The sequence below is a fragment of the Anabrus simplex genome, chromosome 2 (genome assembly GCF_040414725.1).
Source record: "Anabrus simplex isolate iqAnaSimp1 chromosome 2, ASM4041472v1, whole genome shotgun sequence".
NCBI lineage: Eukaryota > Metazoa > Arthropoda > Insecta > Orthoptera > Tettigoniidae > Anabrus > Anabrus simplex.
Window position 1 is genome coordinate 290,261,575 of NC_090266.1, and position 24,605 is coordinate 290,286,179.

Here is a 24,605-nt window from a genome sequence, read left to right on the forward strand (position 1 = left end):
TTTCAGTCAGTCAGCATATGATTAAGTTGTAAATAATGATTTGGCAAGTTATATTGTTACTAATAGTAAAGTAAATTTTCCAGGTACTAATAGTAAAGTAAATTTTCCAGGATATATTTGGCAGTTAATTTGTTGTTGCCTGTCTAACAAAATTTTTGTGTTTAAATTCATTCATTTAACCATAGTTATTTGGAATGTTATTGTGTGTTGATTGGCTTAAAAGCCAACATTATTATTCTAACTAGACAACACTTAAAATAATTTTGTAAACAAAGTTCAAATTTTAAGTTATCTCAACATACTTTGAGGGTAGGCTGATGATAAATATGGTACTGGTATCCTACAGTTTCATTGATATATTTAATGCAGGTTTATGTTATTTGTTGATACAATTCAGAATTTTACATCTAATTTGATTCACAATACATCCGAAGATATTTCAGTAAAGCATTAGTAATTGGTAGTATGAATGAAATTGTTTAATATCAGCTGCAGACTAATATTTAACATGTACTGCTTTAATATTATCATCTCAAATGACCCTTTTCTTTACAGATATTGTGTGTACTCACAGAAAGTTCAATTGCTATTCGTACTAAAGCAATGAAATGTCTCACTATGGTGGTTGAAGCTGATCCAGCAGTCCTGGCTAGAATTGATATGCAGTGTGGTGTTAGTCATTCATTTCTTGATCACTCTACATCAGTACGAGAAGCTGCTGTAGATTTAGTGGGCAAATTTGTTTTGAGCCGGCCTGAACTGATTGACAAATACTATGACATGCTTTCTGCAAGAATACTAGTAAGTATTCTATCTGAATAATATGAATTTTCAGAAATCTTTGTACGTATGTTCTTTGAATTAATTTCTTGATGAATTGCACTTTGCAGGACACAGGTGTTAGTGTGAGAAAACGTGTCATAAAAATCTTGAAAGACATTTGCATGGAATGTCCAGATTTTCCAAAAATACCGGAAATCTGTGTTAAGATGATTCGTCGGGTGAATGATGAAGAAGGTAATGAGGGAGTTAGATTTTTTTTAATATGTATATATATTCCAGCCAGTGTGTGTTGTAAAGCATGTTTGATTGTAATCTCGTTTGTGCTTCAGGGATAAGAAAACTTGTCATGGAGGTGTTTCAAAACATGTGGTTCACTCCTATCCGTGAACGAATGTCGTACAATTCTTCAGCTCTTCTGCGAAAAGTGATGAACATAACGGATGTGGTTGCTGCCTCTCGAGATATGGGATTAGAGTGGTTTGAACAACTACTCTTGAGTGTAAGAATGATTTCTACCATGTAATAAATTACTGATGATAATATATATTGTGATATTTTTTATTGATTGCTAACTTTTTAGTTGTCTATAAAGAACAGAATATTTTTTACTGGTGTATGTTTAACTTTCTTTTTTTTCTATAATTGTATTGCTTCAAAGGTACTTGAAATGTTGGAACCACGTTCACAGTAACATTTAATGTTGTGTCTTTGTAAACTTTTACTAAATTTTTAATATTAATATGCACAAGTTTCATTCATAGCTTGTGATACTATACTTCTATGATCATCGAGCAAACACTACTTGTATATATAAGTACTTTTTCAGTTTGATAGGCAGTGGGATGCTGATGAATGAAGACTTAGGACATAGTTCATGAAACATTCACGCCCTGTGTTAGGTGGGATTTCAAAGCATTTTTAAAATATCCGTTACGTGTGTATTTCCAGTTAATTAGTTTGGATGTGTGATGCTGTTCATTGGAGAAATTGCATCAAAACATCAAGCATAAGAATGTAGAAAAAGGAAACAGACATAAATGATGTGATCAAGTAGTCACCTCAGAAGGTTGTGCAAGATTGTCTACGATATCTTTTCTCGCCTACTGTTCTTATCAGAAACGTTACTGTGCAGTTTTACTTAACTAGATCTCTACAAAATTCATTGAACTGAAAGTCATTGGATTTTTTGAACGCCTAAACTACACCTGGGTGATATATGCACCTCTTTGATCCCAGTTTCTATAGAGAGAATTTTAAAATTGCCACAAATTTGTAGGAAAGTTATGGAGGATACTTTTATTGTTAGAGATGCAGTATGTCTTTTGACCTGTTAAATCTGATTTTAACCCATGTAAATGCTCTGTACTTTTTGGGCATCCCAGTAGTTTGATGTTGATAATGGTCTGGTATTGACCAAGAGTTGGCTCGATTTCATAAACATATGCGTTTGCAATAGGGTTTTCACTACTCGTTTTGTATCATACATTTTCTCTTATAAATCATACTTTATATTCTATGTCAAAGGAAATTAGAGATAAATTTTTAAGGCTGATTTACCTTGCAGAAGGTTTCAAGTCCCAATTGATGTTATGAGCCTTTCATTACACTGAAGTTTTTACAAAATTTAGATTGAGTACAATAATGCAATACTTCAGTTTTGAATTGCCTTACATTCTTAACCCATGTACACTATATCCAAGGGGGTCATTTCCGAACCAGGGGTAAATTTCCTTTCTCAGAAACTTCTGCATTTGTAGCATTGTTTAAATAGCATTCTTCAGATGATAGGACATTGGTTGGCATTATTAACCAACAATACATTCCATCAGGTGGATTGGTGAAGAGTTGTGTGCTGTAAAATTTCCATACATCCACAACAGTCTTCATGGGAACAAAAACGTTAAGATAAGTGGCCGAATTATTCGTTCACTTTCATTGTAATTATCAGACTAGGTAATATAGCAGACGTAATGCATGTTTTCACTTGGAAATGTGACTTTATTTTTGCGTGAATAACCTTCAAATTCCATGTGGTTTGAAAACAGCCCACTATGCACATGGTCAAGAAAAGATTGGGTCAAGTCATTTTTATTTTAGCAAATAAGTGCCATAATTATTATGCTTTGCACAGCAAAATGAAATGGCATATGGCTTTTATTGCCAGGAGTATCCAAGGACATGTTCGACTTGCCAGCTGCAGGTCTTTGGGTTTGATGCCCGTAGGTGACCTGCACATCATGAGGAGGATGAAATGATGATGGTGAAGATGACACATACACCCAGCCCCCGTGCCAGCAAAATTAACCAGTGATGGTTAAATTGCAAATACAACTCTACAGTAGAGGGAGTAAAGAAGATAGAATGAAAAGTAATGTTTTTGATTAAATAAAATTGGTACCTGCACGAGCATCTTACTATCCTTAAATAAGCGATAACGGTTTATGACTGTCTTTGTTTCAGAGTTGAACGTCTTAAGGTGGCACAAATTTTTGTGGAATAATAATATTAATGGCTTTACGTTCTACTAACTACTTTCACGGTTTTCAGGGACACTGAGGTGCCGGAATTTTGTCCCACAGAAGTTTTTTTACATGCCAGTAAATCTACCAACACGAGGCTGATGTATTTGAGCACCTTCAAATACCACTGGTATGAACCAGGATCGAACCTGCCAAGCTGGGGTCAAAATATCTGCGCCTCAACCGTCTGAGTCACTCAGCCCAGCTAAATCTTTGTGAAGCTTGAATCATATGACTGTTCAAAAACTCGAAAAATTGAAATTGACATATGTATAGGAGTACCTGATAACGCTAAAACTAATAGCCAATTCAGGAGAAGAGGGGACTTCAGAGACCCTGAACGTCTGCCCCACAACGAACATAGGCTGAACTGGTGATGGAGGAATTCAAGAAACTGAGTCTAATCGTTGAAGCCAGTACTTCAAATACTTCACTTGATTTGGGAGGAAACAGGAGAAGTACACATCCTAATCCGGTAGCCTCTGCTCAAAAGACATCCATTACATTAGTGAGAAATATATGAGAGAAAGGTGATTTGGACCAGTGTAGATCTTGCATTTCAAAAAGAATCTGTAATATTGATTTGACTGAAGATACACAATACCAGGATTTCCTCTAGTCTTTCCTGTGTGGGAAAAAAAAAAAAAAGAAGAAGAAAAAAAAAAAAAAAAACAATTTTTCACATGAGTAATGAGTAAATGCACTGGCCATGCATCTTGGTAGGTGTACTAGGTACCAACTGATGAGCCCAACCTAGCACACAGGGGCAAAACGCTGGCAATCAGGAATGAGTTAGCTGGAAAATTTATAATGTCCAATAACGGACCATTTGTATTAGTATTATAAATTTACACATTCGGGACAAATATTTCAGATTCCCTATGGGAATCAACATCTATATCATCTGATGGCCAAGCAGGCATCAATTTTTAGTAATGAGACAAAGTCTCTCATAGTGCATTGGCACTGCCGGTGGCTCCAAGTAGCCTACGCAGTGGCCTCCATGGTATGCACTGGCCATGCATCTTGGTAGGTTTGCTAGGTACCAACTGATGAGCCCAACCTAGCACACGGGAGCGAAACGCTGGCAACCAGGAATAAGTTACCTGGAAAATTTATAATGTCCAATAACAGACCATTTATATTGGTATTACATTTCAGAATGTCACACTAATGCAAAAAAGCTGTATGAGGGCTATCTGGCAGGGGACAGATGAAGAAACTGTGGTGACATTAGACGAAGCATATGTGTACCATAGTGATTGTAACAAACCCCGCTCGATTTTCTACCGCCCTAGAGATAAAAAATATTATCAGACATTGTATGAAGAATGCCTGGAAAGTTTTCCAAGGGATTTCATGATCATCGCTGGATACTGCTAGAACAGTAAGTTAATTTGCCATGTCGCTAATAATGTGAAGGTGAACTCTACATATTATCAGCAAGAGGTTTTAACACCCATTTAGAAAACATATATCCCAGCACTGTATGGGAGGGCAAAAAATCAGGTATGGGTACATCAAGATAAAACATACAGCCACACCTCTCATTCCACTCACCTGTTCTTAGAGAGAATGGAGATAGAAACTGAAATCTGTGCAATTCCTTTTACTGACATTCTAGTGAAGACACCCATGACATCTGTGCATTTGGACTCCTAAAAAGGGCCTTAGGAAATAGATGTCCACGGATGATCAATGGCGTCTCAAAAGCCTGTCAGGAGTGGGATAAGATAGACATGCTAGCTCTGCGAAAAAGTTGGCTGCAATGGAAATTACATTGTCGGGCTATAGCTAGAAATGCTGGCTTCCCTACTGAGCATGATCATTGGTGGAGACATGGTTTTTCATAAGCTAATTACCCTTCAAACATCGTCCCCAGAGATGCCGAGCGACCTTCCGTAGCATAGCATTCGATGTAAAATTTGTAAAAACTTCAGTGTAGGGAGAGGCTCATAACATTAAATAGGGCTCAGAATCTTCTGTAAGATACCTACATCATGTTTAACATATTTATGCACAGACTAACATTTTTGATTTTTAAAAAAAGAAAAAAGATAGGCTATAAATTATTATTTTATTACTTAGTGCTATTCCAAAGATACAGAATAAAAACAGAAAGTATTCTACTTAGATTCACCTAAAAGTTAGGCCCTGGGTTGATAATCTCCCACTAGGCACTTACTTGAGGATGGATTTACATCGTCTTGAAATATAGAAATTCTATCTTGCTGACCAAACATGAAAATTTTATTGATTTTTGTACTGACGAATATTAAATGCACATTATATTATTAAACTGCAAAGCATTTTGAGGTTTTGTGAAACAGATGGTCATAGTGTACAATCAGTTTCTCTGTGAACCTGCACTTATTCACTTGTTTTATTGATGATATGTTCCAAAGCATGTGTCATCCAGAACATCATATTTAAAACTTCACAGCAGTACCTCCTCTGCTGGCCAATAAAGAGATGACCACTATAGTTCAACCATTGAAGCTCTGCCAGTTTTCCCAGGAAATGAATATGACCACCAGCTTTAGGGTACCATTCTGTATTTGCGTGGCATTGCTTGTGTCACTTCATTTAGAATTAAAGTGCATCCTAATTCACACAATCTGCTCAACAATCATGCATTGTTTACAAAAGAGATAAAAAATCCAGATATTACACTTTCCTTTGATTATCTGCTTACAGCCATGATGGCGAAAGCATGGGATCATCTATTATTCTACTGAACCTTTTGTTTCACCAGTGAAATGCTGAATGTAGAATTTACTTACTGTAATTACTTCATAAATTGCCATAGTTTCCCAATTTGTCCTTCCTGGGAAGTTATGTTATAATATAGCAAAGAGGGAGAAATGTAAGAACATCTTCAAAACTATTCCTCCGCATCCCACTGCCGATCTGTACATACTCTAGTTTTGGTAAATTCTCCTATACATTCTCCAGCGCGGCATGAGAACATAAGTAATGAGTATTATAAATTTACTCATTCGGGACAAATATTTCAGATTCCCAACGGGAATCAACATCTATATCATCGTTCCGAAATGTGACGAGGCAACAGCTGGTGAACTCGGTGCTTATGCCACTTTTCTAATTGCAGGTCCTTGTTGATTATGGTGTTAAGTGTTGAAACAGACATGTGAAGACAAGGACCTTCACTTTCCTCCACACTTCTGGTGTACGGCTGGCCATGGATGTGCCTGTTTTTTCCCCTCTGGAATTTAGCCCAGTTGTCCTTTGCCTTCTTTTATTCAATACAGCACTGATCCCATTCTTTGAAAAGCTATATTTGGCATCAGAAAGGGCTGTTATGTTGCCCTCCCAGTAGGGGTCAATCCACTTCGGCATCATTACAGCTAATGTCATGAAACTCTGCACACACATTCTCAGTACTGACGTGAATCAGCACTCCCCATTTTGACATGCTCATGTTGATAATAGCGCCACCAGCGACCTTCAAACTCGTCACCAGAGTTCCCAAATGACCTTCTGTACATAGGATAATGTTCAGTTTCGAATTACAGTATGTATGGCACTTCAGAAAGATAAGACCGTTCAAATAGTGAACAAATGTAAAATATTTTAAGCCAAATAGATCTCTGGGATAAATTATGAAGTTTTTATGTATAATTTACAATGATGATGATGATAAATTAATAATATATAATTACATGTAAAGATTTGGCTAGGAACATTTTGCCTTTAGGGGAAATATATCTGCAAAACCATTTTCTTAATTTTCGGTCTTATCACCAGCATTTTGAAAAGCATCATTATGTACCCAGGCGGAGGGATGAAGTCAATTAAATTTTTCCAAAATATGTTTTATGTTCTGGAAAGTAAATACATTTAACAGCAGCAGAAAGTTAAATTCAGAATAATACAGTTGGAAAAATCAAAACTTAATCAATCAATCAGTTATCAATGATCTACATTTAGTGCTGTCACCCAGGTTGCAGATTCCCTATCATTTGAATGGATGAAAACCATAACGGTATAAGTAGCATTTTGGTCATTCAGAGAAAAAGGCATTTAAACATCTTCAACTTTCATATAAAGCATGCTATTTGTAGTTATACCACCCATCACTAGAGCGCAGAATATTACTGCTATTACTTGTATCTCTTTGCTGGTGAAAGGATACATCCTCCCGGAGTTACATCCTGCACTTAACTCATTTTTTAAAAAATGTCACTTATACCGTTATGGTTTTCATCCATTCATTTCTTTTCCTAGCTCTTTCTTAAAGATTTTCAAAGAAATTGGAAATTTCTTTAACATTTCCCTTGATAATTTATTCCAATCACTTCCTCCTCATTCTCTAAATGAATATATGCCCCAGTCTGTCTTCTTGAATTCCAACTTTATTTTCATATTAGGATCTTTACTACTTTTGAAAACTTCACTCAAGCTTAGGTCATTCCACGCCAACTCTCCACTTCTTCTTTTTTTTTTTTTTTTGTTAAAAATGAAGCCATGTTTTCCAGTGTTGACTTAGTTAAATGTAACAAAGGCTTTTCAGTCTGTCAAACACACAGCAAATACAATGTAAATTAAAACACTTCATAGAATCTGAGGATGTTCTTGTAGAACGAAACATGTCATTCTTTGTATGTTAGTGTGTGTTTTACAGATATGTTTATAGTGTTTTAATTTACATTGTATTTGCTGTGTGTTTGACAGACTGAAAAGCCTTTGTTACATTTAACTCTCCACTGACAGCTTGAAACATGCCACATAATTAAGATTTAGTATTAGAAAAGAAAATTACTTAGGTTCAGAAATCTACAAACTTAGGTGCAATCAGTGTTTTGTCACGTACGTCGGACCTCATTAATATGATTACTCCAATGAAGATCATTCCTTATATTAACACCTAGGTACTTACTGTGTTCCCCATGAGGTACTGTCATGGTAGGAGCTTTCTAACTAGGTATCAGGAACGCAGCAATGCTAATAGACACAGGAAGTATTCTGCCATGAGTGTCCATATGGGAGATGCGGGTCACCAATATACCAATACAAATAGAGATTTGACAATATTAAAAAAAAAAAAAAAAAAAAAAAGAGCAAAGGGAACCTGTTGAATATATATGAAAATATTTAGATAGGTTTGGACCAGTTATAACATGAACAAAAATTTGAACGACGCACTAGAGAATAAAAATCAGTTATATGAACAGATACTGTTACTTTTATCATGGCACAGAGTTAATAGTTTGAAGTTACCTCCGCCAAAACAAACAACAAACAACCCACCCTTCCGTTCTGCATATAGGCGGAGCAGTTTCTCCTTCCCGTACTAATAGCGCTGCTCCTCCTCGTACTGCCCCCAGCCAAGTTCCGCCGGGCAAGGGGAATCATAATTATCGCGCAGTAACGTGGTGAGAAGCAGGTCAGAGCTAGGCTCAGATGGGAACCAGCTATAGGGAGGTATACCCACTTTGAGGGTAAGTTTCTGTGTTGTGTAATAGTTACAAAATCTCTTTTCTCTATTTCTGAGGGTTTAAGCCCACTTTGTCTTTTAAATGGAATCTTCATTACAATTAAAGCTTTCAGTATTCTTCAGTTGATTAGGTCCCATTTTCCTATTCCGAGGCCAATATTCAAATCTCCCTCAGTCAGAATCACTGAAGCTACCGGCAACGTATGTCAAATTTCAAGAAATATTTAGAATAAAATTTTAACATGTGAAGAATTTTTAAAGAAAGTGATGGACAGTTTTATGGAAAAATAGTGTGCATTGTTTTTAGTGTATTTTGAAAGTTTTCATAAAGGACATGGGTTCATCCATTTTATATTATTAGACAGTAATAATTATGTATCTTAAATAGTTATGAGATGCTTTGGCTGTAGAAGTCTTAAATTAGACGAAATCTGTACCAAAGAATGTATAACATATTTTAACATTGAATGTGTTCTCACTTGTAAAGTGAAGTGTATTGATTGGGTGGACCATTAAACCTAATACTGTGTGCTCGCATCTGGGAGATAGTGGGTTCAAACCCAACTGTCGGCAGCCCTGAAGATGATTTTCCGTGTTTTCCCATTTTCACACCAGGCAAATGCTGGGGCTGTACCTTAATTAAGGCCACGGCCACTTCCTTCCCATTCCTAGGCCTTTCCTGTCCCATTGTCGCCATAAGACCTATCTGTGTCGGTGCAACGTAAAGCAACTAGCAAACAAAAAAACCATGTGAAGAGATCTGTAACCTTTCTGAACAACCTCATTAATATGATTACTCCAATGAAGATCATTCCTTATATTAACACCTAGTTACGTACTATGCCTTTGCTGGCAGGATGTAGTGTTTACAGTGCACTATGTCTTCTGGTATGGGCTAGAGCAATATTGTTACTTTCATTGATCTGTCTCAGCTTTATCCTTGGCTTTGACAAGATGAAAGTGACTGAGGTATGAGTGATGCTAGTAATGCCATTCCTTGTGCAGCCAGTCCCTGCTATGAATGGTGTGAAAATGTTGCTCATAGGGTCAGTTCGTGCATGCATTTCAGTGGGCTTGGCAGACTGATATGTAATAGCAACTTCTGGCTCGGTGAGGAAAGCAATGGGAAACTACCTCACTCCTCATTTCCCTAGTACGCCTCTTCAGTGATGCCTAGGCCATTTATGATAGCTGATGGCGGAGCTGTTGAGGATCCAACCAGCCTTCGGGCTGAGGACTAAACATACAACATACACAGTTACTTACTGTGTTCCCCATGACGTACTCTCACTCCATCAACACAGTAATTAAAACTAAGAGGACTTTTCCTCTTGGTGAAACTTACAAGGTTATTTTTCATCCCACTTACATTCGTACCGTTGTCTGTTGTCCATCTCACAACATTGTTCAAGCCCCCTGCAGTCGCTCACAATCATGCAACCTATCTACTATTCTGTACAGCATAATATCCTCCGCAAATAACTTTATCTGTGATTCCAGATCTTTACACATATTGTGTGTGTGTGTGCGTGCGTGCGTGCGTGCGTGCGTGCGTGCGTGCGTGCGTGCGTGCGTGTGTGTGTGTGTGTGAACAACAACTGAATGCACGGTGTTCATACTCTGCGCTATGGCAGCTGCCTCATCCGAACTTATGTCGCATGTGGCCGCCCTTCTTTAAGGGTGTATACAACCTTATGTCATATCTTACCTTATAATAGATGATGTGTCGTCCTTCCTGGGTTATACAGGCATTGTATCTGGTAACTACATTCTGGTTGATGCAAGGTAGTTCTGCCACTGTAATATTTCTGATTTCATTCGTAATGTTTTCTTTCAGTTTCCCCAATGTGTGAGGAAATGTTCAACACATTTTTTCTTTCAGTTTACCCCACAAGTAAAAAATCACACTTTGCTAGATCTGGAGAATGAGAGGAAAATAGACCAGCACTGATCACTCTGAAACACTTCTGAGGTTATAAGAAGGGAATCTTCTGATGTATGTGCAGGGTCTGAATCTTTTTGAAACCACATACATGATTTTCCTTCTTCCGTTAACTGATGGAAGAACGGTGCCAAAATGTCGTCTTGGTACCTCTCTGCATTTACTGTTGTCTCGGAAAAAAAAAAGCCCAATTATTCGTCTTATATTAACGGCACACCAAAAACCAATCTTCGTATCGTAATGAGGGACTCCATAAACACCATGAGGGTTTTCTGTGCACTAATAGAGAGGGTTATGACTGTTCACAGAACCGTTAAAATGAAACCAGAACTTTTACATACAAAAATACGGTGTTGCAATCATAACTGTCTCACTGTGTTATCACCTGAGATTCAAACTGGTGACTGATGCTTGCGTGGTCTAACACATACAGGCTGCTTACAAGATCAAGAACTATGCGCGTGCCTCCCATACTGCAGCTTTCATCTCGGAGAGTAAAAACACTGCTTCGACGGTCTTAGTTTATATGAGACAACTTGTACGTGTATACCATACGAGGGTCGAGTCATAAGTCATGGCAACTATTTTTTTCTTGCAAACAGGAGACAACATGGAAAATCTAAGATATGCATTTGGAAATATAGGGCATGTACTTATGCATAGTGCCTGAAGACAAATTCTGACTTCAGGAGATTCTCGTAGGAAAGTGACAGAACACAGGCCCTTGATAAACATTGTTTTATTATGGTATAGACAGCAAATACACAAGACTACGTACAAAGGACAGGTCTCCACTGGTTACAGACCTTCTAAATAATCACCCAAGGATTCCACTGTGCATTGCCAGCGGTGGGGAAGATGCTGAATACCATTCACTGAATGTGTATCGCTAACGTGTGACACCACTCTCCGAAATGCTGTTATGATGACCTCTTTGTTAGCAAACCATTGTCCACGTCACATGGGCTACTGTGAGAGCTGTCGCGTTATCGTGTAGGATTATGGCGTTGTCCAAAAAATCTGGACATTTGGTTCGCACTGCACGGCGCAGTTGGTGCAACAAAAAGGAATTGTAATAAACTGTATTGACAATGTCCCCCTCAGGCACTGGATGACACACAAGAACACTTCCATTTTGTGATGCTCTCACTCACACACTGAACTTAGGGGCATGCTTAGACCCACACTGTAGTTTACATACACCATCTAGTGGCATCATACTCAAGTACATACCGTACGTTTCCAAATGCATATCTTAGATTTTCCGTGTTGTCTTCTGTTCGCGAGAAAAAAAATAGTTTCCATGACTTATGACTCGATCTACGTGTATATGTAAGAAAACATAAAGGTCCATTAATACTGCCCTGTGGGACCTTCCCCTCTTGATCATTACAGGATCAGATAATGCTTCACCTACTCTAATTGTCTGAGATATATTTTTCTACAAATGTAACCACCCATTCAACCATTCTTTTGTCTAGTACAATAGCCCTTATTTTCATCAGTAATCCATTGATCCACCCTATCAAAATCCTTGGATAGGTCAATAGCGATACCATCCATTGGACCTCCTGAATCTAAAATGTCTGCTATATCTTGCTGAAATCCTACAGGTTTAGCTTTACTGGAATAACATTTGTTAAACCTGAACTGTTTTCTGTCAAACCAGTTAATAATTTTGTAAACATGTCTATTATAATCAGAAATAATGCTTTCCCAGGGCTTACAAACCACACATGTCAAGCTGACTGGTCTGTAATTATCTGCTTTATATTTGTCATCATTTCCCTTGTACACAGGTTCTACTATTGCAACTCTCCATTAATTTGGTATTGCTCCTACCGGGCGAGTTGCCCGTGCGGTTAGGAGCGCGCAGTTGTGAACTTGCATCCGGGAGATAGTGGGTTCGAACCCCACTGTCGGCAGCCCTGAAGATGGTTTTCCGTGGTTTCCCATTTTCACACCAGGCAAATGCTGGGGCTGTACCTTAATTAAGGCCACGGCCGCTTCCTTCCCATTCTTAGGCCTTCCCTATCCCATCTTCGCCATAAGACCTATCTGCGTCGGTGCGATGTAAAACAAATAGCAAAAAAAAATTTAAAAAAAAAAAAAAAAAGGAATTGCTCCTTCATGCAAACGGTAATCAAATACTGTAAGTATTTCAGATATGGCACTATATCCCACCCATAGCATTTAATATATCCCCAGGAATCTTACCAATCCCAGCTGCCTTTCTAGCTTTCAAATGTTGTATCTTTTTATATAAATGTTTTTATTAGCATAGGTAAATTATATTTTTTATGGGTCCTTACTATTCCGTACAACTTTTAATGGCACATAGCTGTTTTCATACTCCTCAAAAATTTCTTTAAACCCATCCCATAGGCTGTTTACATTTTTATTTACCATTTTCCATTGATCATAACTCCTTTTAAAAAATTTCCTATTCCCGTCTTATTAGCCATGTGGTTTTGCCTAATTGTCCTTTTTCAACATTCCTTCCTATCACATTTACTTTCAACTGTGACAAATACATCTTCATGATCACTTATACCATCTATCACTTGAGTTTCCCTACAGAGCTCGTCTGGTTTTATCAGCACCACGTCTAGAATATTTTTCCCTCTAGTTAGTTCCATCATTTTCTGACTGAGCTGTCCTTTCCTTAATAACTTATCTCCATTTGTTGGTCATGCTTACTGTTGTTCACATTCCCTTCCCAGTTAACATTTGGCAAATTCAGATCATCCGCTACATTAACGTTCCTTTCTATGTCTTTCCCCACTTAGCTGATTATCTTATCAAATAATTTTGCATCAGAGCCAGGCTTGCCACGTCTGTACACCCCAAAAATGTCAAGTAGCCTGTTGTCTTTAGAGATGAGTCTTACATCTAAAATTTCACGTTCCTCATCCTTAACTTTTTCATAGCTTCCGGTTTCATCTTTCACCAGTATAATTGCCTCCGGGAGATAGTGGGTTCGAACCCCACTGTCGGTAGCCCTGAAGATGGTTTTCCGTGGTTTCCCATTTTCACACCAGGCAAATGCTGGGGCTGTACCTTAATTAAGGCCACAGCCACTTCCTTCCCATTCCTAGGCCTTTTCGTGTCCCATCGTCGCCATAAGACCTATCTGTGTCGGTGCGACATTAAGCAAATAGCAAAAAAAGAAGAAGAAGAAGATCCTTGCCCAGTATTGTCGCATCTTCTGCTGGTTTAACACCTTTCTTCTCTTCTCTCCAGGGGTTACCTTTCCTTCAGGGTTTTTTCTGAAATCCACGAACTTCCTTCAGGGTGCGTCTCACAGACTGTCTGTTTTGGAGATCTGTTATTCCCAGTTCTTTATCCTTCTCGGTTTCTGTCAACCAAGTGTTACGAACCTTCTTGTTTTGCCAGAAGGTAAACAGACTGTTGGTCCTTCGGTTTGGAGGCAATCTTGGAATATGGCCATAGAAAAAGCTACCCTTCTTTTCCTTCCACAGCCAGAGAGCCTCTCAGTATGTTCATGGAGCTCAGAGTTATGTCTCCTTCAGAATTCCTCGTCTTCCTTTACCGGGCCTAGGATCTTCCTGAGGATTCTCCTCTCTCTGACTTCCAGTTTCTCTCCCAGACCTCTTCGGTTCAAGGAAAGACACTCCATGGCATACAGGGCTTCTGGTCATATTTATTTATTTATTTATTTATCGTATGACATTGAAAATAAAGACACACAATCACAAATTAAATATACAATACACTATGTAGGTTACAATTTCACCTTCAAGCTCTGCAAATAGTCTATGCAATAAGGATTTGAGTCAAGAAAGTCTTTTGGGTTACCCTGATAGCACTCAGGGGGCACTGTTCCACTATATGACGAACTGTTTACTTAGGGGCACCACAGCTACATTCCGGGGAGGGAAGTTTGCCCCATTTCAGCGCACTTTGCATGACCTGTCCTGATACGATTGAGGGTTGTCCAGGTTTTGCGAGATAGGTCAAATCCTTTTGGTATTCTTGTAATACAGGGGAAGTTCATATGACTGATGTGTAGTGATTAATTTTCAGGTTGCGTGGCAGGCATTTCTTGTTGTAGGTGTTCGTAGTCAGTTGATAGGCTAGTTCCAACTTGTTGACTCTCATGGATAGTGATGCTCTTTCTGATAAGTTAGGTTCAGTCCATTCACCGAGATATTTAAATTTCTCAGTCCTCTTGATGTTTCCCTGCTCTAGTAACATCTCTCTGTTAGCTTCTTTGATGTTGGTGAAGACTTCTGTTTTCTCCAGCGACACTTGAAGACCCACTTTGGCAGCCTGTTTCCTGAGTCAATTTACCTGCATTGTTGCCATTTCAAGGGAATCAGCAATCAGTGCCATGTCATCTGCAAAGGCCAGGAAATCTACAACCAGTCCATCGTTTTTTTGGCCCAAGTAGACACCAATCTGAACACCCAAGTAGATCAGTTCCTTGCGCCATTCTCTCACAAACTTTTCAAGGACACAGTTGAAGAGAAGTGGGGAAGTCCATCCCCTTGTCTCACTCTAGTTTTTATCTCGAAGCTTTCTGAGATCTTGCCTCTAAATTTAACCTTGGAATGGGTGTTGGTCAAGGTTTCTAGGATTTGTCTGCGGGTTTTGTTGTCTAGCCCTAGTTCCTGGAGTACTTTGCTAAGCGTTTCTCTATCAGTGGAATCGTAGGCCTTCCTAAAATCAACAAAGGTGACGACTTCCTTGTGGTTTCTCATCTTGGAGTATGCAAGTACAGTTTTAAGGTTGAGGATCTGTTCAGCACAGGATTGGGTTTTCCTGAAGCCTCCCTGATATTCCCCAGTTGACTATCCAGCTGATTTTCTGCCCTTGTTAGTAACACCTTGAAGAGAATCTTGTATATTACCGGGACTAGGGAAATTCTACGGTAGTTGTTTAGATCAGTAAAATCTCCCTTTTTATGAAGCAGATGGATCAGGGCCGATTTCCAATCAGGTGGTAATTTTTCTGTTTCCTAGATGTCCTGGATGATCTTGGTGAGCTTGCCCACGGCATTGCTTCCAGCACATTTCCTCAGTTCAGCAACGATAGAGACCTCTCCATCTGCCTTATTATTCTTAAGAAGTTGAATGATTTGGCCAACTTCTGCCAATGGAGGAGGCAGCGAGTCCGGGTTTGGTGTGTATTGTTTGTAGTCGAAGTCTTCGCTGGGTGGATCACAGTTGTGTAGGTTTTTAAAGTACTGAACTAAAAGGTGGCAGTTGTCCCTGTCGTTAAAAGCCAGTTTGCCTTGTAAGTCTCTGAAGTGGAGGCTTGGCAGGGTGTATTTTCTGAATGTGTGTTTGTAGGTTCTCTAGAAATCTCTGCAGTTATTCTTAGCAAAGCTCTCTTCGATTTGGGTTAGTCGGTTTTGTGTGAAGGTCCGTTTGGTTCCTCGAATTATCTTGGCTGTAAGCTTTCTGTGTTCAAAAAAGTTCCCAATTTTCCTTGCTCTTTTTAGAATTCCACTTCACCCAGGCTGACTGTCTTTGGGCTATTGCATTGTCACAGTCTTCAGTCCACCACAGGTGCTTCCTTCTTGTGAGGGGGGTGAATTCATTGGCCGCTGTGACAAGAGTCTCCTTCAGTTGGTCCCAGCTGTTGAGATCTGTATTGTTCAGTCTCTGACTTACTTCTTGACTGTTCTTAAGGCTCTACGTCAAATCTTACCATCTTGGAGGTCCTGTGTAATCAAGTGTTTCTAGGCTGGAGTCTCATTTTGACCTTTGAGAGGTAGCGGTCTGAGTCCAGATTGGTGCTTCTTAGTACCTTCACGTTTTGTATTTCCTTTTGAGATTTTCGTTAAATGGCCGCATGATCTATCTGGAATTCACCCAGGTTGGTATTAGGTGAAATCCAAGTCTTCTGCTTCCTTGGCAGGTGTTTGAAGGCTGTTGACTTCATGACCAACCCAAAAGTCCTACACAGATCCACCTAGCGTTCTCCATTGCGGTTGGTTCGCTTATGCGCCGGACAGTGGCGGCGCGTGACTTTTACAGTAAGGGAAGCACATATCATAAGCTAGGAAGATGTATAAAAATAAATATAATAACTCACATTATCTTGTGCTATTTGAATGTTAATTCCATCCGCCTCTCCTTCTTGACGAATTCTTCTATGACAAGGCTGTAGAATTCTTCTTCATTCTTTGATGACTTCAATTTTAGTAACGTCTTCTCAATCGACAGTAGAGATAAGTTCGAGAGTCTCTGTTGTCCCTGTGTATTTCTGCAGTAGGTGTGGATTCTCCGAAGTGCCGAAAATGAACGTTCGGCACTAGCACTGGACACTGGGATAGTTGAAATCAACGCACATCACTTAAACAGTTCAGAAAAGGCAGAAGATGACAATCCACTACTTTTTAAATAAAACCAAAGTTTTAGAACTCCCATCGTAAGATACTCATCGGAGGAATAAGCTACGCTGAGCTCGCTTCTGAGACGGGCGAAGTCAAAATGCTGACCGTAACTTTGTTTCAAAGAACAGAATGCTGCTTCAGGAAAACTTTTCTTCGCGCTCCTTTGATCAACTAACTGTAAAAATGTTAATTTCTCGAGTGCTTGGAATCGAACTTCTAGTTGGGTATGTATATTGTCATATATCTCGCAATATATGCGACGGTAGTGTGAATTTATGTCGCAGGTTTCATTTTGACGTAGCCTCTTCTTTGGCAGCTCGCAGCTCTCTTGACATTTGTTCCATACTCTTTCAAATTCATTTCCTTTTCCCTGAATGTTACTTTTTGTTTCCCCTACTTTGGCAATACAGAAATTTACATCCAGTGCTTTCGTTTGAAGAATTTCAAAGAGAGAATCGGTTAAGCAAAATATCTCGCTGAAAACTAATAAAATGAAATTGAACTGGAATTCTGAGAGAACGCTGTTAAAACCTCGAGCTTCGTGATACGTTTGACTATCCCATTGCTCTGGATTATCAAGGATATTCTCGAACAACTGAACTAATTCTTCTTTTTGTTCACGAACTGTTTCAACAAGTCTTCCGTTGTAATTCCATTGTGTTGGACACACTTTAGGAAATCGTCTCTTGACTTCTTTATCTAATGCAGCAGTTCTCTTCGTCGAATTAGAAAAGAATGAGGCCAAGCTACTCAGAGTCATGAAGAATATTTTACATTCCTTTATATTAAAAGTTGTCTGTGTCAGGACAAGGTTCAGTCTGTGAGCAAAACGATGTATGAATATAGCGTCGGGATATTTGTTTTTCACTCTTTTCTGTAAACCACTGAGGTCTCCTGACATCACTGCGGCTCCATCGTAACATTGAGCGACTAGTTTAGAACCACAGTTGAACTCGTCCATTATGTGGAACACGTGATCTGCAAGAGCAGGAGCACTGCGATCAGCGCTTACGTCAGTAAATCCAAGAAATCGCTCCTGTACTTCTCCATCAGCAGACGTGAACCTAACAACAGTTGAAAGTTGGGAATGGGCAGAAATATCAGTAGTTTCATCAATAATAATCGCCACGAATGGTGACTGTGATATTTCTTTCTTTATTTCGGTCAATAACACACTGGCTACTCCGTCAATTATATCATTTTGTATTGGTGTGAAAGACCTGTGAACACCGTTGCTTTCTGTAAATGATTTGCCAGTGTGTCGTCATACTTGCTCAGCAGCGTTATGAGTTCTATATAATTTCCATGATTTAAGGAACATTTATCTTCTGCATGCGCTCTGAAAGGAAGTTCTTGTCTTGCAAGATACATTACAACGTCAAGCAGTCGTTGGATCACCTTTCTATTCTGTTTTACCAACTCGTTATGTTTTATTGTCTCCAGTTTACGCTGCTGATCGAGTTGCAAATCTATTCTGGTCATTCCGTAAGTTGTTAACAGAATCTCAGCTTGGATATGTGTTTGTGATTGCTGATGATGCTGGGATGCTTTAAGCAAGTTATTCATATCATCGAAGCCTACACTGTTCCACACCCCCTTTTCATTTGAAAATAGAACGCAAGGCCAACAGTAGAGTTTTGATGTTTTTTGACAACCACATAACCAGCCTATTTTTCCATACTGCTCTGTATTAAAGTGTCGAACACAACGTTTTGTTTTAGTTTTTACACCCAGTAAATCAGGCATTGGCCTGCCACCGGAAATTATATTACTCTTCTCTTGAAAAGCCCTCGAACTCATGCCCTGGATTAAGAGAGATTCTAATACGCATCCACATCCCCCTCCGCTCTCCTCACTCGCGTCGACAGTTGCCATGCTTCAGAGACTCAAATTGGGGAATGAGCACAGTCAATGCATTCCCTTCTAAGCCGTCAGACTCGCAGTAGTTTCTTTAATTTACATGTGTGCACGTAAATTTGGTATAATTTTCACAAATAACACAAAGTAAATTAAATGGTACAACTCACAGTACGATATTTCACTTCAGTTGGAAACACGAGCACAATTAAATCTTTTTCTCACAAGTTTTATCACAATTATCACATACAAATATTCTCGAACGGAATGAGTAGTCAGATGCATTCCCTTGGCTCGCCCCACGAAGCTTGCCGAACCCAAACGAATAATTACGAAGGGACCAGAGCGAAGCCAAGGTCGAGTCTGGCAAGCCACTTGCTGACGAGCGGCCGTGATGTATCACGCGAGCTCATGGAGACAGACGTATGTTTGCAGCTCTCAACTGTCCATGCACACTGTCACGTTAAAATAAAGTTAATTATATATTATACCAAACGACACAAAACTTAAAATAAATACTGGTTGCAATAGCATGCTTAATTTTTTTCTTTGTGTAATATTTTTTAAGGGAATGAATCATTCCCTTCATTCCATTGAATAACCGCCCCTGGCGCCGGATAATTGCCCACTATGTTTCTGTATTTTTTCTCTCTTCCCAATTAGGCATTAAAGTCACCAAGCAGTTTGACGGTTTGCCTCTTGAGAAGTTTACAGAGAATATCTTCTAAGTCTGCCCAGAATTTGTCTGTTCTGTCTGGATTAAGTCTGTTATCCTGATTGGTTGGGGCATGTACATTACCCTTGTTGGCACATTTGAGAGAGAGGATGGATACATGACTGCTCGGGGATGTAAACTCGGTGACTGAATCCAGTATCCCGTGACTGATTATAAATCCTGTACCAAAATGGGGCACGTTCTTCATTACTTGCTGACCAGCTTTTCCTTTGAGGATTCTGTAGCCTTGGGACTCGAAGGCATGCTCGTCCGTAAATCTGGTTTCCTGTACTGTTGTCAGCAGTATGTTGTGTCGTGTTAGTGAATCAGTCAGATGTTTCAGTTTACCCACCTTTAGCAGTGAGTTAGCATTATATGTTGCGAAGAAGCTTTGCCGTCTTGATCTGAGTTTACATCCAGTGATTTCGGGATGCTCCGACTCGTCCTTAAAGCATGTCAGTGCGGACTCCCCAGAATCCGAAGGTCCGCTAACATATGGGCGACTGTGGATTGGTTTCCACCTGGGGTAGTGTATTCAGCAAACTTTTCCTCCATGCTCAGTTGAAGATCATTCTTCGTGGGACAGTGGCGAGCCACCGTCCAAGATACTACCCAAGTTGTTAGCTTGGGAGGCTTATTATTCGGGGTTGTCACCCCTTGACAGGTCACCTTCACTATGGCTAAGGAGCCCTGTCCACCCCACTCTTCCCAGGTGCTACGCTCTGGGCCATTGTTTACCCAAGATGTTCACTCGGGTTTAGATTGGCATTCCCTCCAAACCCAACAAGTTACGGTTTTCCTGCCAATACCCAGGGGACTGATTGCAATGGTTTCCCACTGGGCAATGTGGTCGCCACATCCCTACTCCACCTGCTATTGTTCCTAACCTGTCTCTACAATTAACACTCCAGTAATGTAAAAGTTTCAAACAAATTTATTAAAAAACCACCATTCCAATACTTTACAATCTTTAATTTTAAGATGCAAATAATACATATATGTTAAAATGGGACATGTTTCGCTTAGGCTTTGTAAGCATCTTCAGCCATACTTAATCTAAAGCCAGTCAGGGACCTGAACTGGGTTCCTCATTAAAGTATAATACATGCTTTAATACAAAATAAAACTGTCATAAAAATCTAGTCCATGGAGAAAGCGATGCTTAAAATGCAACTAAAATTCAATAATGAACTTGTCATAGTATTATATGTACAAGGAATGAATACCAGTGTTTGTCTAAAAAAATACAAGTTGGTTATTTGTAGAACGAGTCATAGTCATAATGATCTGACATACATTTGGATTGTGCAGATTTTTGATATTAATAAAGCATGGATTAATTAAAATATCGAAAAATAAATCTTCGAACGTTGTTGATTGAGAATCAGATACGTAGAATTACAGTAGAGTTGTTAGCTCCAAGTGGTTGCGTGATAAGGTCAAAAGGCGCTTGAAGCATCAGTGTAGAGGTGTTGTGTCAACTTCTAGAATAATCTTTGTAATAGATTGTAGTCGTGAGCTGTTTAGCATAGATTCAGTAAATAGGGTGTTCAATAAAGCCTTAGATGTAGAAGAATTCGCAATGTGGCACGTGTTGAAAACTGAAATGTGTAAGAAAATAAATGTAAGTTTTGAAACATAGAAAACATTCTATTAATGAGTGGAAGTTTAATAACACTTACCCCTAGTGTTGACAAAGAGGGGACTGGCCTTGTTGGTCGTTTGAGACGATCTGGCAGTTGTTATTCTACTGCTACGTGTATTGTAGGGGTGTGTCTGTGAAGGCGGAGAATGAGTCAGGAGAGGGGAGGTAGGCGGAGCATTGAGGATATTGGGAGTAGGTGGAGAGGGTGTGGCATGAATCGGTGACTTGGGAGTGGCTAGTATTGCATTAGGGAAATTGCTGACGTGTTTATAATTAAATATTTTCATTAAATTACTTGTATTTATGTTGAAGGCTGTGAGTAATTTAGGGATTTGTTCAATTAATGGGATATTTCTGTTAAGAACATAATTTTGATTACTATTAATGTTATAATGCTGGTCTAGAAAAATGTAAGTGTTTTCAAATTGTCATCAGTTTACTCTTGTTGACGTGTTTTATAATATGAAGGTCTTGTTCAATCGTGGTAAAGTTATGGCCGGTATCCTTCATATGATTACTCTTAGCAGAATATTTTCTATGTTTTCAAGCATTGTAATGTTCCAAATATCTAGTTTTGAAACTGCATCCGGTTTGTCCTATGCACATAAAATTACATTGGGCGCATTTGAGTCTATAAATTCCGGAATTCGAAAATTTATTGTTTATTGATTTTACGGTATTGGAGTTAGAAAAATATATTACGATTCGTGTTACGAGTTTTATACACGATTTTGACGTCATGTTTCTTTAGCGGATTGGTTATACGGTATATAGCCGGGTTAGTAAAGGTAAAAGCAGCAAAACTTGTTTTTTCGGGAGTTAATTATGTTGCAAGTGATAAAAATCATTGTTATCCGTATTGAAGATACTGAATGTAGGATGCTAAAAGGTTTGTTTTTTCCACCTATTCAATACATATAAATTTTATAAATTAGGAATTTATTATTGATTCCACTTGAGACATGTTTCGCCCTTCATTGAGGGCATCATCAGTCAAAATATCACCTCAAGGTAAAAAATCAGGTAACCGGTTAGTAGTTGACATGTACAAATTAATACATATTATTAACACACATACAAAAATTAAGTATGGGAAATAGTTGTACAAAAGTGATGGTTGAACATATAGGTTTATAGATGAAAAGTCAGCACCAATGCCTAAAATTAACATAGTAGAGTTCGGCAGTGGTGGGTGCTCTGGAGAAACAGTTGACGCAATCATAGGAAAATAAAAAGTTTAAAAATATTTACATTATAACAATTAATGGAGAAAAGGTGTAGTGTTCGGCGTCAATGTTTAGCATCCTACATACAGTTAATTATGTAGCGGCTTTTAGTTTGATTTTACCTATAATTTTATTGACCCTATCTGGTTTGTAGAAGTTGAGTTCAACTAAATCTTTAATGTAACCAAATTCTTTCTTTCTGTTAGCATTAGAAAGTGGGACTTTTAGAGTCCTGTGAATTAAACTGTAAAAAGTCGCCTGCTTATGAGAATGTGGATGCAAAGAATCATTCCTTATAGTCAACGGAGTGGATGAAGGTTTCCTGTAAATTTAGAATATAAATTTATCCTTAGCCCTTGTTAAATTTAAATCCAAGAAATTTAAAGAATTATTGGAATCGTCTTCTTTAGTGAATTTGATATTATTGTCAAGGTCATTGAGATACTTATTATCGCTGTTATTCCGATGTTTGTTGATGATAACAAATGTGTCGTCTACAAATCTCAGCCACAATTGAAGACCATTGATTCTGTTAATTATCTTACTCGTTTCTAGGTTGTCCATGAAAATATTGGCAAGAATACCCTAAATTGGGTCGCCAATTGCGAGGCCCTTTTGATGGTAGATTTTGACGTTAAAAGTGAAAAAGTTATTGTTTAGAACAAATTTCAGTAGATTGATGAATTCTTCTATTTCGAATTTACTTAAGTTATTCTGTTTCGAAAGATTAGTTGTAATGATGATGATAGTTTCGTTTATAGGTATATTCGAATACATGTTGACAATGTCATATGAAACCATTATTTGATTGTGTTGTAACTTAAATTTAGAGTGTTTTTTGCAAAAATCAATGGAATTTTTGACATAGGCAAGGTTATTGAATTTAAAGTGTTTACTCAAGAAACTGTGTAAGAATTTAGAGACATTGTATGTGGGGCTGTTTCTGCAGTTTATGATAGGGTGTACGGTACTTTGTTTTTATGAATTTTTGGTAAGGCTTTGGCCGTTGGCAGCTTAGGATTCATTAAAATAAGCTTGTGGCATTCGTGTTCTTGTAAAAGAAAGGACAAATTTTTCAATAAATACTTTAAATTTCGTTGGATTTTAGGGATTGGGTCTTTATTTATTATGGTATATGTATTAGCAGAAAAGAAGTCTTCAGTTTCTTTGATGTAGTTATCTTTATTAAGCAACACGGTTGTGGAACCTTTGTTTGCTTTCATAACGGTTATATTATTCTTCTTAATTGTATTCTTTATCCCGTGTATCTGTTTCTCGAGAATCGGATCGGACTTGGATCTTAGTTCATTTGCTAAAGAAGGGAGTTTCTTTTTTATTTCGTATTTGACGTCATTTTGTTTATCAACGGGAAGTTTTGAAATATTGGACTCAATTTCGGCAATTGTGGTGATTAAATCGTCCGTATTATTAGGATTGGGCCAATTGAATTTCAACCCTTTATTTAGGAGAGCCATTTCACCGTCCGAAAAACTAGTGTTAGTCAGATTAACTATCATAGGAATATCATTTAAATGAGGCGAATGTGACTTGGTTGTTTTAGAGGAGTTAGCTAATTGTGTGTCCTTTAGGAGTTCCAATTTCTTAGCCAGGGTTTCTTGCTTTTTATTTATTATAACTGATACTTTGTCATTAACAAATTTGGAAAAAATAACACTCCAGTTCCGTGAGAAAATTTCCATGTCCATAACATCAATTTTCAGCCACGATTAAATTCCTATGACAATATCTGGTAAATATATATCTACCAAATTACTTAATTCTGTTCCTTTCTTTACAATACTTCTACAGTTTAACACTAACAATTTTATGTCCTCCCTAATCCATCCCATTTCCCTGAATTCTTCAAAACAACCCCCCCAAACTTATATGTTCCATTGCAGTTCAAGTGAAAGCCATGTGAATATAGATCCCTTTCTCCTACCCACCCATTAGGATCTACAAATCTCGCTCCCAATTTCCCACATACCCATTGTACATTCTCATTTAAATCCTCAATCATCCTAGAATAAGTATCCTTCCTACGCAATATTCCACTGATAACAGTCTCTGCTTCCTTAAACTTCTTACATACTGTC

At 38.4% G+C, this 24,605-nt stretch overlaps 1 protein-coding gene across 2 annotated transcripts in view; it reads left to right on the forward strand.

The window, feature by feature from the left end:
• The window catches only part of Nipped-B (Nipped-B cohesin loading factor), an 804,192-nt gene that overhangs the window by 601,588 nt on the left and 177,999 nt on the right, over positions 1–24,605 (forward strand). For both annotated transcript variants that reach the window (XM_068226150.1, XM_068226151.1), the window contains 3 exons: positions 556–801; positions 891–1,017; positions 1,113–1,282. In XM_068226150.1, coding sequence (XP_068082251.1) covers positions 556–801; positions 891–1,017; positions 1,113–1,282 — 543 coding nt within the window. The remainder of the gene's footprint in view (positions 1–555; positions 802–890; positions 1,018–1,112; positions 1,283–24,605) is intronic.